Raw genomic sequence first — 14034 nt, 5'->3', positions numbered from 1 at the left:
CCAAAGCCCATTTTCAAAAGTGTCATCAGCCCTAACATTCCTGAATGCTGTTGACCTTCAACTAGACCTGAGCTGCTGCATCATTATTAAAAATCTTAGCAATATGTTTCTTTTAATAAAATTCTGTATTTTAGTTTATTTTCTGTTTTGATAGTTCACTTCTGGGTTTGTATCCTTTAATAAGCACAAAGATTTTAAAATAGAATAAACTTAATTTTTTAACTTCTTTTTTAGGAAGGACAGATATTCTGGGGATGGCATAATGATGTTCATGTTTTTGATACAACCACACAAACTTGGTCTCAACCAGCAATTAGAGTGAGTGCTTTTTAGTTTTGTCTTTTGACACAATTGTGATTTTACTGCATTTTGAGTAGTTATTGTGCTCTAGAAATTGATGTTGGGAAAAGTAATTTGAATATGCTTAGTATTGCTCAGGCTTATAACATTAAACAGGAGGGCACTCAATGCATCTGAAATGTGGAAAATTCAGAACTGATACGAATTTTTTTCTCACAGGATGTTACTAGACTGTTTTTTTTTCCTATAATGTGGTTCTGATGCAAAAAATATTGTAAGCTTCAGAGAGGTATTAGAAATCTGGATACATTAGAAGATGATACAGTAATCATAGAATCATAGAATCGTTTGGGTTGGAAGGGACCTCTCAAGGCCATCTAGTCCAACCCCCCTGCCCTGGGCAGGGACATCTTCAACTAGATCAGGTTGCTCAGAGCCCCGTCCAGCCTGACCTTGAATGTTTCCAGGGATGGGGCATCCACCACCTCTCTGGGCAACCTGGGCCAGGGTTTCACCACCCTCAACGTAAAAAATTTCTTTCTTATATCTAGTCTAAATCTACCCCCCTTTAGTTTAAAGCTATTCCCCCTTGTCCTGTCGCAACAGGCCCTGCTAAAAAGTCTGTCCCCATCTTTTTTATAAGCCCCCTTTAAGTACTGATAGGCTGCAAGAAGGTCTCCCCGAAGCCTTCTCTTCTCCAGGCTGAACAACCCCAACTCTCTCAGCCTTTCTTCATAGCAGAGGTGTTCCATCCCCCCGATCATTTTCGTGGCCCTCTTCTGGACACGCTCCAACAGGTCTGTGTCTTCCTTATGCCGAGGGCTCCAGAGCTGGACGCAGTGCTGCAGGTGGGGTCTCCCCAGAGCAGAGTAGAGGGGCAGAATCCCCTCCCTCAACCTGCTGGCCACGCTGCTTTGGATGCAGCCCAGGAGACGATTGGCCTTCTGGGCTGCGAGCGCACATTGCTGGCTCATGTCCAGCTTTTCATCCACCAGTACCCCCAAGTCCTTCTCGGCAGGGCTGCTCTCCACCCCTTCATCCCCCAGCCTGGATTGATACCGGGGGTTGCCCCGACCCAGGGGCAGGACCTTGCACTTGGCCTTGTTAAACCTCACGAGGTTCACACGGGCCCACTTCTCCAGCTTGTCCAGGTCCCTCTGGATGGCATCCCGTCCCTCTGGCATGTCGACCGCGCCACTCAGCTTGGTGTCATCTGCAAACTTGCTGAGGGTGCACTCGATCCCACTGTCTATGTCATTGATGAAGATATTAAACAGTACCAGTCCCAATACGGACCCCTGCGGGACGCCACTTGTCACCAATCTCCATCTGGACATTGAGCCGTCGACCACTACCCTCTGGATGCGACCATCTAACCAATTCCTCACCCACCAGACAGTCCACCCATCCAATCCATACCTCTCCAGTTTAGAGAGAAGGGTGTTGTGGGGGACCATGTCAAAGGCCTTACAGAGGTCCAGATAGATGACTTCTGTAGCCCTTCCCGTGTCCCCTGATGTAGTCACTCCATCCTAGAAGGCCACTAGGTTAGTCAGGCAGGACTTGCCCTTGGTGAAGCCATGCTGGCTGTCTCAAATCACCTCCCTGTCCTCCATGTGCCTTAGCATAGCTTCCAGGAGGATCTGTTCCATCATCTTCCCAGGCACAGAGGTGAGGTATTCTGTATCTAGGGGATAGTTTTGAGATAAAGCTTTTTATTCAAGCTTTAAGACAACTGTTGGGAATATAAAATTACTGTCAGTAATCCGTTACTGGAAAGACAAGGCACTGGAATACTCCAGAAAACCATTTAGTAGGAATACCAGAGTGCTCCTGAGGAACAGGGTGTGGAGGTGGTTTGGTGGCTCCTCACAAAGTAAGCTTGGGTCCTCTGGAATAGATTATGGTGATTATACCGACTTTGGGTATCCTTGTAGGCCCTGCCAGGGCTTTGGATATGGAACAGTTTCATGGCTGGAGCACAGCTATTAACCCAGGCCAGCTCCATATTCATCCTGTGTAACACCTAGCAAAGGCCTTCTGGAATGAAGCGAAGGTCTTTGGGGAGTGCATGGTAGAAACACATGAAAGGTTTTAATGGTGCCAAACTGAGGTGAACAAACCTCGTTTATCTGAACTGTTTTGATATGAAGCCTTTTGGTTGACCGTATCTGTGTATAATTAATCTGCAATATGGATAACCTATCACAGATAACTGAGGGTTGACCACATGAGAGATTAAGGTCTGCCTGAGGATTTCTTCCTTTCCCCTGCCTCCCCCTCTTCATAAAGCTGATAGGTCGGTGTGAAGGATAGTATGTTGGGCTGAAAGAACAATAGTAGTCTTGAAATCTAGTCTCTCTTGATTCACTATTCAGCTTTCACAGACTTAAAGAAGGCAAGGGGAGAGAGAGTAAACTCGCTGTATTGCTAATTCAGGTCTCCAGTTTTTCTTTGTGAAGTAAAGATAGATGTTTAGTATGCGAGGAGTTGCTGTATTCCCTTCAAGAGTTAATGCTGAAAAATCTTTTGAACAAGTATCTCCCAGTCATGCTGTATCGTTAGAATAAACAGATGAGATATTCTTCAGCAAATATGTTATTTTAATAGTCTTCCAAAGGAGCATGTATACTTACTTTCCCAGCAAAGTACTAATGCACACATTTCCATTTATTGATATTAATATGATAGTATACTATAAAGGTTCATAAAATCCTGGTGAGTTTACGTAAGAACTCAGTAGAAGAAGTATATGGTAATGAGTATCTGACACTATTTTATGGTCTCTATAGGATGTTTGAAAATTCCTATAAAACTAAATGCAAAAAATGAAATCGCCATTGAAAAGTAAAATCCAGTTTTGCTATCTTTATTTCTGATTTACACAGGGAATACTTTTTGGCATGTGGCTATTGGACGTAACATCAAATTTTAAGATCTGATTTCCAGAGATTTTTGTACCAGTTCCTGATGGTTTGCGCTTTGGAAAAATAAAGCTGTAGAGGACATACCAACAATAACTGATGTGTTACTGTAATTTTATGCTTAGGAATTAAAGATAAATTAATTGAATTTTACTTAAGTAAAGTAATGATAAATCAGACCAAGAGGGAATATATTAAACATTAGCTACTGAGGGAACTCAATTAAAGCTGTCCTTGGCAAATATGTATAATTTCTAATGTCTGTGGAGTCTTGGACATGACTACAAATTATTTCCTTTTAAAGTTGCAGTTCTGTCAGCATATTGATGCACGTTGGCCTTACTTTTGCAATCTCTGTGATACTGACTTGCCAATATCCTCGGCTGGTGCTTTGATGATGTTCTGAAGGATCTAATTTTGTTTTTTTCCAGGGTGGAGATCCACCTCAGCCTCGAGCAGCTCATACATGTGCTGTGCTGGGAAATAAAGGTTACATCTTTGGAGGACGAGTGCTGGTTAGTGTTTAATTAAAACATTTTATTGGCAGTAATATTATTTTCTTAGCAGTTTTTTTTTTTATAGCAAATTATTTTTGTAGTAGAAAAAAATCCAAAATGTCTTTGGCCTAACCTGTATGTTAGGGGTGTTGAATCCAGGATGTTTCTTTTCATCCCCCTCTACCTTACAAAAAGAAGAGTCTGTCTTTGTAGTATTAATGATGAAGCATACATTGTCCCAAAAAGTGAAAAAACAGATGACTGTATGGTAAATGCAAATGTTTATAAATCAACAAAAATGGTTGATGTGTGCGTAACCTCTGTAGGAGATGGTTCTTTGAGAGTGGAGCAAAAGCAAGCCTGATGATAGACCAGGTTTAAATAAATGATGAGATGCTAGCACTCTGTGCTTGCTACAGCTAGGCAGATTTATACATCAAACCTGCTGGCCTTTTTTCCCCCATTTCACTCAATGAAATGCTAGCAAGTAGTAAATATAACTGGGATTTTAGCTTGTGCTTACCTCCCCCCCCTCCACTAAAGAAAGAGGAAATGTGTAAGAGCAGTCAATTATTCACATGTACATCTCTCATACCCTGATGTTTACCTTCTGGGAAAGTGAAGTTCAGAATAGCTGTTGGGATACAGTATTTTATATTTACAGTTGCAACATGTGGTTCTGAATGGTAGGAAAGAACAGATTGCAGTTGGCTTTATAATTTAAACTTTTGTCATTTTTTGCACATAAGTGACTGAAATACAGATGTCTGGAAGAGCAGCATGTGATTATAATGTCTGGATACAAAGGTATCAGTCTCCCTACGTTCAAGCTGGTACAGGATGCTGCAGCATGTTACCTGATAGCACAGGCCACTGCAGGCACAGGTCATTCCAGTCCTGTTAAGCCTCTCCTCTGCTCTCTGAATGTCAGTTTTGCAGTCTCAGTCTTTACCTTTAGCATGCTCTGTGCCCTTGATCCAAAATATGTGAAGCACACCATAGAGATTGCTGTTAACAGCTTTATTCTGTGCATCCACTCTAAGCTCTTTACTGCAAGAGTAAGGCTTGTATTTGCTTTCTTGATAGTTGATCCAAGACTGTCCATTTAATACACTGTGGGAGGATCTTAAATCTGTTGTCCCCTAGGTAATTGTCAAAGGCAGCCTAAGAGCTGTCTGTATAGGATGCAATCAGTGCATATTTAAATCAAGGCTAGATTCTTGCTATATAATCTTAACTCTTCCTAGCTCTTTTTAACTTAAAAAATAAAAGAAAAGTCATAGGTATCATCCCCCTGGTTATCTGCACCTAACAAACTTGAAGCTACCACTGGTAAGCAAAGAGATACCAAAACCTCTCAGCAACACAATTTTTCTAGTACTAGTTAGAGGAGATTTTCTCTTCAGTAGTTCTCTGCTGAAGCATTAATGTAAGAATTTAAGCCTGAGGCAGCAATCCAATACAAAAAACATATTCCTGTCTTATGTCTGAAAATAAGGATGGTAGTAGGTAGTCTTAACTAATGCAGGCTCCCCTATCGTTTGTAAATTTTTTGCAAGGATAGTTTCTTTATGGGCTGGGAAGTGTACCAACTCTTTTTAGAACTGTTGCAAAAGCATAGGGAAGATAGTATTTTTAAAGGTCTCAGTATGAGCTGGAGTTTATCAGGAATGTGAGAAACAGATTCTGTAAGGCAAGTGAAAAAACCTAATTTAAGTTACTGTGTACTCTTCCATGTTTTTTTTAAAATTTAAGTGTTTAGCTCATTTTACCTACAGCTAATTTAGAGCCTTTAATCATATTCAGCTAAAGGATGAGACTTGATGCTTTCTATCTCTACTACTATGAAAAGTAACAGTGAAGAAGCTTTTGAAAGCCCTCAGTGCTGTGTTTCTCTAGTTTTGTTATATGAGAGAGAAGGAATTAACTGTTGGTTGGAAATGCCCTACAATGAACATAAGTCAGCTTCATCTTGGAAAGCTGCTCTAACCTAAACCCTGTATTCTCAACTACTTCCAAATAAAAGAGTGTAAAATTGCACTTTGTTCCCTATCCCCTGTTTTTCATGCTGTAAAAGCTGTACTCTAATGCTGTGTTCTTCTCGGGGAAAGTCTACAGTTCTGTTACAAAATGGCTTACTCCTGCTTGCTCAGACAGAAACCAGACATAGAGATCAAGGGAGGTTCAGAATGGCCACACAATGTCCAGCCAGTTTTTCAGTTCGAATCGCCTCCCACGGCTGCAGGAAGTTTTTACCCAAGTACCTTTTCAGAGCAATAAGAAAAGAAAGTAAATTGATCCTGTTTATTCTTACCATTCTGCATTACGTGTTACGTGGCCTTTCATACAGGCTTACGATCTCTGGAATTGTTGCTAAAGCCCCACCTCTTGACTGAGAGAGAACTGCATGCAGTAGCTTCCAGAGCTGTAGGTTTAGACAAACTTGATTTGCAAATAACTAAGGAAATAAAGGGATATTAGAAGAGATTGAAAAAGTATCTAGTCTTACTTGAATCTCGTGTGTCAGGGTTAGCCATGCCAGGCTAAGTGAGTGCTGTGCCTCTGCTATGAACTTGCTCTTTCTTGTCTGCTGTATAAATGAACTCTTGCTAACCACAGCTGAACTGAATCCTGCTCCTCATTTAGCAAGCCTGCAGACATGAGAGGGAAAGAAACCTAGATGTGAAGAAGTAAACATGCAGCTCAAGACCTTCTGGCCTACCATTTATTTCTGAACACTTCCTCAGCCTTCAAAGCCTTGCTCCCTCTGGCTTTTTGTTAGCAAGGGCTATCTCTGTGCGCTGCAGAGGTCTTCACACCAGAAACAGAATAGCATTGAGTGTCGTGTCTGAGCTAGTTAGGGTTGCTGTGCTGTGCCTGTTGCAACTGAGCTGCTTTGTAACTCAAGCTAGGATTCTCATGCAGCCTCTGCAAGTGAAATTATTGGTAAACTGGAGCTCACCTGTCATTTCTCCACTGTGCTGTTGCATGGTTAGATATGCCCTAAGAGGACATGCCCTCTGGCTTCTATTTAACTCTGACTATTTGACTACAGGATTCAGAAATACAAGGCGGCTCTGATCTGAAAAGGTTTTTCTCTTCCTCAGGTAGCATCAGCTTCCTTAATAACCATTTGCTAAATTTCATTGTTTGGGAACAATGTCAGAGAAGACTGAAATTTTGGAAAGCTATATTTAATTTTGTAGGAGAGCAGCAAGTGTAATTTTCACCTTAGTGATACTCTATTATTGATTCACTTTCTATCCTAGAAATAAATGGAAGGAAACTTACAGAGGTTAGGGAACATTCAGTGGGGCTTGAGGAATTAATATAAGTCATGAAACAGGAAGGGAAAGCTAAAGACATCAGAAAAACACTACATTTCCTGATAACAGGAGTAGCTCCTCCCCAAAGGATGAAGTCTTGCATTTCTCCATAAATTAAGGAGCAAATACGGGGTTGCTCTGCTCCTCCTTCTCCTCCTAGTTCACCATAATACAAATCTTCCCAGGGAAAAGGCTCTACAAGGAACCAGAAAGGGCCAGGAAGTGTCATGAGGCTTCTCCTATTCATCTTTCTGGGAGGAAAGGGCACCTTTTTCCAAACTTGGAGCTAGAACTGGTAAAAGAAGATGATGATGATGATGATCAAAATCAATTGTACCAGGAATCATTTGAAAACAGGCTCAGAAGTATTATGTGGACTCTGTTCCTCCAGGTAAGCCCCCGAAAAAACAGAAATGGGAGAAAGTGGGAAAGAAGGAGAGTTAGTCCAAAAGTTGATGCAAGTCTCATGTTTGATTAAAGTAGAAAGTTTTCATGTAAAGAATGATGAAGTAATAAAACAAAGTCTTTCCAGCAGCTCTTCACACATCTGATGCCTTAATGTATGCATGTTTATATTTCCTGTTATCCTTTCTGTCACTGAAGATCAGAAGATACATTGAACTGCAGTCCTTCTCTTCCAAAGATTTGAGCTGTAATAGCTGTTTGATTGTAAATCTCAGAATGGAGACCTGCACAGAGTTTACTGTAACAGCAGTGAGCTGTAAATATGTCGCCCCTAATGCCTTTCGTCACGCTAGAAAGCTAATCCTGAGACAAAGCAGATCCTGGTTAATGTTTACTAGGCTGCAAATAAATGAACATGCCATAGATAAGTAGGATGTCTAAGGAGTCCTTGTAGCTCAAAGGGAAATGCAAACCCTCTTATGAGGCTTGATGCTTTTAAGCCAATTAAGAATCACTTTAGGATTATCAGCTAAATGATTAAATATAGTAGGGAGCACTTAAAAATACATGAGAAACTGCAAGAAAACTTTGCATATGGCAAGTGACAATACTATAACCTGACTGTGTGCTTTACAGTTTCCCAAATAAGGATCGGGTAGAAAGGCATTTTCATTTGTTAAAGCTATGTTAAAGGACTGAATCTTAGACATAAATGTCCAACTGATGCTGTGTTTTGAATTCAAAATGAGGTTGATGTAATTATGCATCTGTCAATCTGTTGAATCATGAGAATGTAAAGATCATAATACATTGATTTCCCAGGGACCAAGAAACTGAAAACTACTCCGTCTTCTGCCTAATGCCTAGGAAAGGAAAGTCAGCGAGGAGGTCTTGAACAGGATCTTCTTGAAACCTTAATTTCCAAGACAACAGCAACTTTCTTTCTTCCCTTTCTTTAATAGATGTGCTCCGTATCAAACTGTGTTATTCCAAGATGATTAAATATTTTTAGTTCTAGAGGCCAGGATGTTGCTTTTTCCCCACCCTACCCCCAAGTGTCTAGCTGTGTACAGGTACAGCAGAAGATACTCAGTAATTGCATTTTGCTTTCTGCTTGTATAATTTGTTCCTCATCTCCTTCAAAGTCATCTGAAGGAGCAGGAGACTGAATAGACTTGTCATGGAAGACAGATCTGTTCCACTAGCTGTCAGTTGGACCACACTTTATTGTTACATTCGCCCTCTTGCAGGGATAAAGTTTCTCAGGCAATGCGCAAAAGCCCTCACATTCTGCTTTCCTTTAGCCTATTGGCCTCTCTGAAGGCGTTTTCAAAATGCTAGTTAACGTCCTCTTCCCTTGGACAGAAAAGGGCTAGCATGTACTTGATCAGAGGAGGCCATAGCTATCCTGAAAACCTTGCTGTTTCCTGAAATACCCTGAGAGACTTTCCATAGCTCTGATGGACAGCTTTGCAAGTCTCTCAAACTCACTAACTGGCTGAGTTCTCAGGGGCAAAACTACTCCTATTCTGACTTAAATGACAAGTCTAGTTTCTGCCTCAAAGGATCTGCAAGCTGGAGAAAGGCTTATTCTAATAGATCTATGGACTACCCTAGGAGAAAAGAAATTGTAAGGTAAGGCAAGATACATTTCCCTACTTCTCAGATATTGTTTTGTAGTACCTAGGGGAATCACAAATATCAGTCAAGTGTATTGCGAGCCATTGAAAATACTGCTGCAATCTAAAGCAAAGAAATTCTTTCTTATATTCTCCCTGACCCGTTATGTGTCTAAGGTAGTTACTTTCTTCATCTCAAAACACAGGCAGATACGCAAGTGTATTGATTTCCCATTGTTCTTATTGACACATTCTGTTATTTTTATGGCAAATGTTAAAGGGTCATAAAACCTTGTTGTTGCTAGTAGTAACTTTGTGAAAGGGCTTGCCTTCCGGAAAAGAGAGAAAAACACAAGATGTGATGAACTTTCTGTGGGATGTCATGTACTGAGTACAGTACCTACTAGAATACTTCAAGGAATAAGTGACCAGGCAGGAGGATGCATAGTTCTGATCAGAATGCAAAGAAAAATAGTGAGAGGAAACTCTGTGTAGAGTATTACACCTGCAGTTACGTGCCACGAATTCTGTGGATGAAAATTTAATACATTTGCAGGAACTGAATATCACATAGTTCTTCACTATTAAACCTAAAATTGGCCCCATACTGCCATTGCATTACTGTAAATATTCCTGACAGGTGGTTTTCTGAGAGTTGCATGGGGTTTTTGAGAAGAAATGCTTTTCATCTGCCACATAATAGAGTTGTTTTAAGGCACGTGGGTACAGTTTTCTTCAAAATACTGTTACTTGGAATATTCTGTCCTGGGAAGGCCTCGCTGAAATACTTCGCTCATTGTTTGCTTAATATAACACCACTGGGATTTTATTTATTTGTTTTAGCAAACTAGAATGAATGATTTGCACTGCCTGAATTTAGACACTTGGACTTGGTCTGGAAGGTAGGTTTCTCTCTATAACACTTAAAGTTGAATGTAGCAGATTGAAACATATTGTTAAATAGTTCCAGTGCTAATTTTGTAGCTTTTCCAAGAGGAGAATGGGAGTTTGGGGACTATTTTAACAGCTGTTATATTGTGATTTCAATTTAATTTAATTTGATAGTAGTTACTAAGCTTTTTCTGTTCTGCACCAAAGCATTGATGATGCTATTTTAAGCACAGCATGTAGTGATTTGACATCCTCATTTTCAAGACGGGTACATTCATCCATATGGAATTTTAGTTTTGATGTCTTTTTGAATACTGTTTTTACTATCTATATTTGGCTCATTATGGTACAGAATGGGGAAAGATCTCCCCCCTCCAAGATAAGCATCTTAACTTGATTTTTAAAAAAATGGTTAAAAGCATGACCTAAATATTTCAATTTTAAACTAAATCAGGTATCAGTATGCTTCCTAAGATTTGTTTGTTTGCATGTAGCATTTCTGATAGTGCCTACTAAACATGTAAAATCAGTGGATATATTGTTAGCTGACAGACAAACCAGGAGATAAACAGTAACTGATGGGTGATAACCACTGTTGCGTTCCTATTCTCAACTTAACCTCATAGTAATTTCATAAAAGACCATGAAATACACCTTTCCTGAGCATGTATCAGTACTGATCCTGCTCCAGGGCTCTGTGTGCTTCATGCACCTATGATGGGCATCTTTAATCACCTGTGACTGCTGATTTGATCCTGCACCAAGTGTGTTCCTCTGCCCTCTGAGCTGAGAGCAAAGCGAGGGAGTAGACACAATCCTCCATCCATTCTTTCTTGCTGCTGGTGGCAGCAGGACAAAGAAGTCCCACAGTGTCCTTTGAGAAAAACCTCTTTGAAGATTGCTTTAATTAGCACTTACGATTGACTAATCAGTTTAATTCCCCTTTTTCTTTGCTGGTTGTTTTAAAATTAAGAGTGTTCTACCTAAATGAGAGCATTGTCCCTCTTAGACTCTGAACTTCACCTCTGAGTGGATTGATTATTCAGATTCTTGCTTTAGCTGCTTGCTTTTTTGTTGTTGCACGAGCAGTTGCTGTTTGGCTTGCTTTATATTGCTTTAAAGAAAGGAAACCTGTGACAGCTGAGTGACAAGTCAATGAGAGGAACTTCAAGCTCTGAAGGAGGAGCGTCAATGTCAAAGTTCTGTCTTAGTCCTCATCAGCCAGTGTTCCCTTTTGTTTGGCATATGAAAGCTAGACTAAGTATGGTAATACTAAATGCAGCCATTCCTAAAAACTCAAGGTTGTTCCGGTACCCGATTATTTCTATATTGTGATCCAAGAATAGCTCACAAGACTTACCCGTGATTTAGTATAGACTCTGATCGTTACAAATTTAGGAGCCTACTATCCAGCCATTCTGTAGCACCTCTGCAAAGAGTCTTTGAGAGACTGAAAAGAGAGATTTAAGAGGGACTGAAAAAAGAGATTTAAGATATTAGAAAAAAAGGTGTGGCACCTCGCAGGAGGTAAAGCGTTCATATTTATTCGTATCTAGAGAGGTAACTAATCAAAGGCTGGCCTTGTAGGAAGCTTCACAGGCCTGAGCCCTGTTCTTTCCTTGCTAAAGTGACTGATCTTACGGAAACCTGAGAAATATAATTCAGACTATCACAGATGGCAGAATTCAGATTAGCCATTGTCAACTGCAAATCCGGGGGGAAAAAAAGGGTACTTTCCTAGGGCTAGATGATGTTTTCTCCAAATAATTTATTTGTGGCTATTAATTATCTACTCTGGTAAAATCATCTCATACAACCAGGCCACCTATTAGCATGCATAAACACACAATACCTCTTGGCGTGATTTCATCTCCTAATTGCAAGAGGAGCTAAAATCAGTGTATTTTTCAGGACAATATCAAATTAGTATTTACATTTTGACTCCAGTTTACAGTATGCCTTTGCACGAATTGTTTGGAAAATTATTTCTGGCTACACGCTTCCTTTCATAAAATCAGTACTGGTGGCTGTATTAGAAATTGGGCATTTGTAGGGATCATCTCCAGTATAAAGAACTTGGTAGCAAAAGTCCCATGATTCAACACACAAACATTGTAAAATAAGACAGAATAGATAAACAGGCCAGGTTGTTTTTTCTCGCCTTTTTTTTTGTGTGTGTGTGTGTGTGTCTGAAATTTATATAGCAAAGAAATGCTTGCTGAGACCAATAAAGTTATGTATTAAGAGTGTGAAGTACAGAAAGTCACTCTATATCCTTTGAGTACCAGCAATAGTTTTGAATAGTTCTAATCAGACAATCTATTTCCAGCTGAAAACTGCCTCTAAAAAGCCCTAGTGTCATTCCAGTATTTTACAGGTGGGGAAATTCCTTCAGAATTGTTTGCTGTCGCTGTGAGTATTTTCTCCTCGAGGTGTTTCTTGCAAGGAACTTTTCCTTCCTTATGCTATAGCTTCAAATTCCTTTCTGCTGAAATTTCTGATCCGATGATGAGTTAAAAGCTGGGCAGGACACAACCTTTCTGATCTTGATAACAGAATTATCTCAGCCATTCTGCAGCTGCAGAGAGATTGCCTTTGATTGCCCATGTGAATTAATCACCAAAAGAGACTCGGGGATTTAATACAGATTAGAAAGTTCGGCTGTCTGGATGCTGCTGACCAAGACAAGTTGGCTGCAGGTGTTTGGGGTTCTTCTGTAAAGTACAGATCTCCCAGTGAGGAGGGCTTGGTTTGTACAGTCCAACATTCAAATTCACGTGTTGGACATCCTCTCCTAAAGGAAAAATTCCAAATGCAGTGATGATTTTATTTAAAGCCCCGTGGCTTTTCATTAACCAGTCATGTCAAGTTTTTTTCTTATTCAACTCTATGCAGGTTTCTTAAGGAATTGCATAATGTTAACCTATTAATCCTGGAATATCTTCCAGCATGAGATTGCAATATTTATTTTAGTTGCCACCACTCAGAAGTTACCTTACCTTCCCTGAGCTCCACTGACCTGTTATTCAAAATGTTCAATATTATGTTATTTCTGTTACTGTGATAATTTTTTTGGATCAGTAGCGTGAAAGATTGAAACGTTATCACCCATCAGTATCTGGTATATATTTTTCTAAACGTCAAAGCCTGTTGTGTCTCAGCACAGTCTGCCTCTTTTGCCAATTTTAGAAGCATCTTATACAAGAGTTGTGCAAAGCAGGCACTTAAACATTGTGACTTCGCTTCAACTTCAGTGCCAGATTTAGTAGGACAGTTTTGCAATCACTGTTTAATTAGCTATGATTCTTCAGCCTTTGCTTCCAGATGGAGAACTGTTTAGCAGTCACCAGTAGTGAAATTTCTCTAACTGAACTGCAGATGCCTGTATTACTCACCCTAGGCTTCCTCTGTGCTCAGTTAAGAGAAATAGGCACTTCTTGGGCATAAGACAACTGCTGCTAAGGTAGACATCTAAAATAAATCACAAGCTGTGCTTTTCAAGGACCTGTTTCTCTTCATTGATTATAAAGGAAATACAGATGACTGTCTCTGCACTGTTCATATTGTAGATTGAGCACACATCTGTGTATATTACACTCGCCTCACTTTAGCAAAGGGGAGGAAAAAAAAAGTAACTGGTTCTTTGAGATACAGTCCACCTGGATTGAACGTCCCTTTCTTACCAGCTCTGGACAGTCTCCGGCTAAGATTCTGACCCCACAGGAGAACTTACAGGTGTTTGCACCTGCTTTTTTCATCATCTTTCCAAAATGAAGACATACTGAGGGTGCGGTGGCCTAGATTCTTTGTGTCTAACTTTAGGTACTTCACAACAGAAGTTGCCTCTTTGCTTAGTATCAAGACAGTAGGTGAGCTGATGCCCTCTGGAGGTCCTTACTCTTCTCTGCTGGATCCTCCTGAGACAACTGTACACCTAAGTGCCTAAACTAAGATGATGTGAATTCAGGCCACCCACTCTAGGTAATCCCTTATGTTCAGGTTCTTTGCTGTTCAGATTCTCATCTCATCTCAAACATACCTAATTGTGCAGGTAAAATGAAATCCATAGCTA

At 40.2% G+C, this 14034-nt stretch overlaps 1 protein-coding gene across 1 annotated transcript in view; it reads left to right on the top strand.

Moving 5' to 3' along the window:
* The window catches only part of KLHDC1 (kelch domain containing 1), a 32100-nt gene that overhangs the window by 10589 nt on the left and 7477 nt on the right, over positions 1-14034 (top strand). The window contains exons 6-8 of the mRNA XM_076345811.1: positions 235-318; positions 3656-3739; positions 9915-9973. Coding sequence (XP_076201926.1) covers positions 235-318; positions 3656-3739; positions 9915-9973 — 227 coding nt within the window. The remainder of the gene's footprint in view (positions 1-234; positions 319-3655; positions 3740-9914; positions 9974-14034) is intronic.

The sequence above is a fragment of the Aptenodytes patagonicus genome, chromosome 7 (assembly GCF_965638725.1).
Source record: "Aptenodytes patagonicus chromosome 7, bAptPat1.pri.cur, whole genome shotgun sequence".
Taxonomy (NCBI): Eukaryota; Metazoa; Chordata; class Aves; order Sphenisciformes; family Spheniscidae; genus Aptenodytes; species Aptenodytes patagonicus.
Note: the sequence above shows the minus strand (reverse complement) of the source record. Positions and strands in the feature narration are given on the sequence as shown.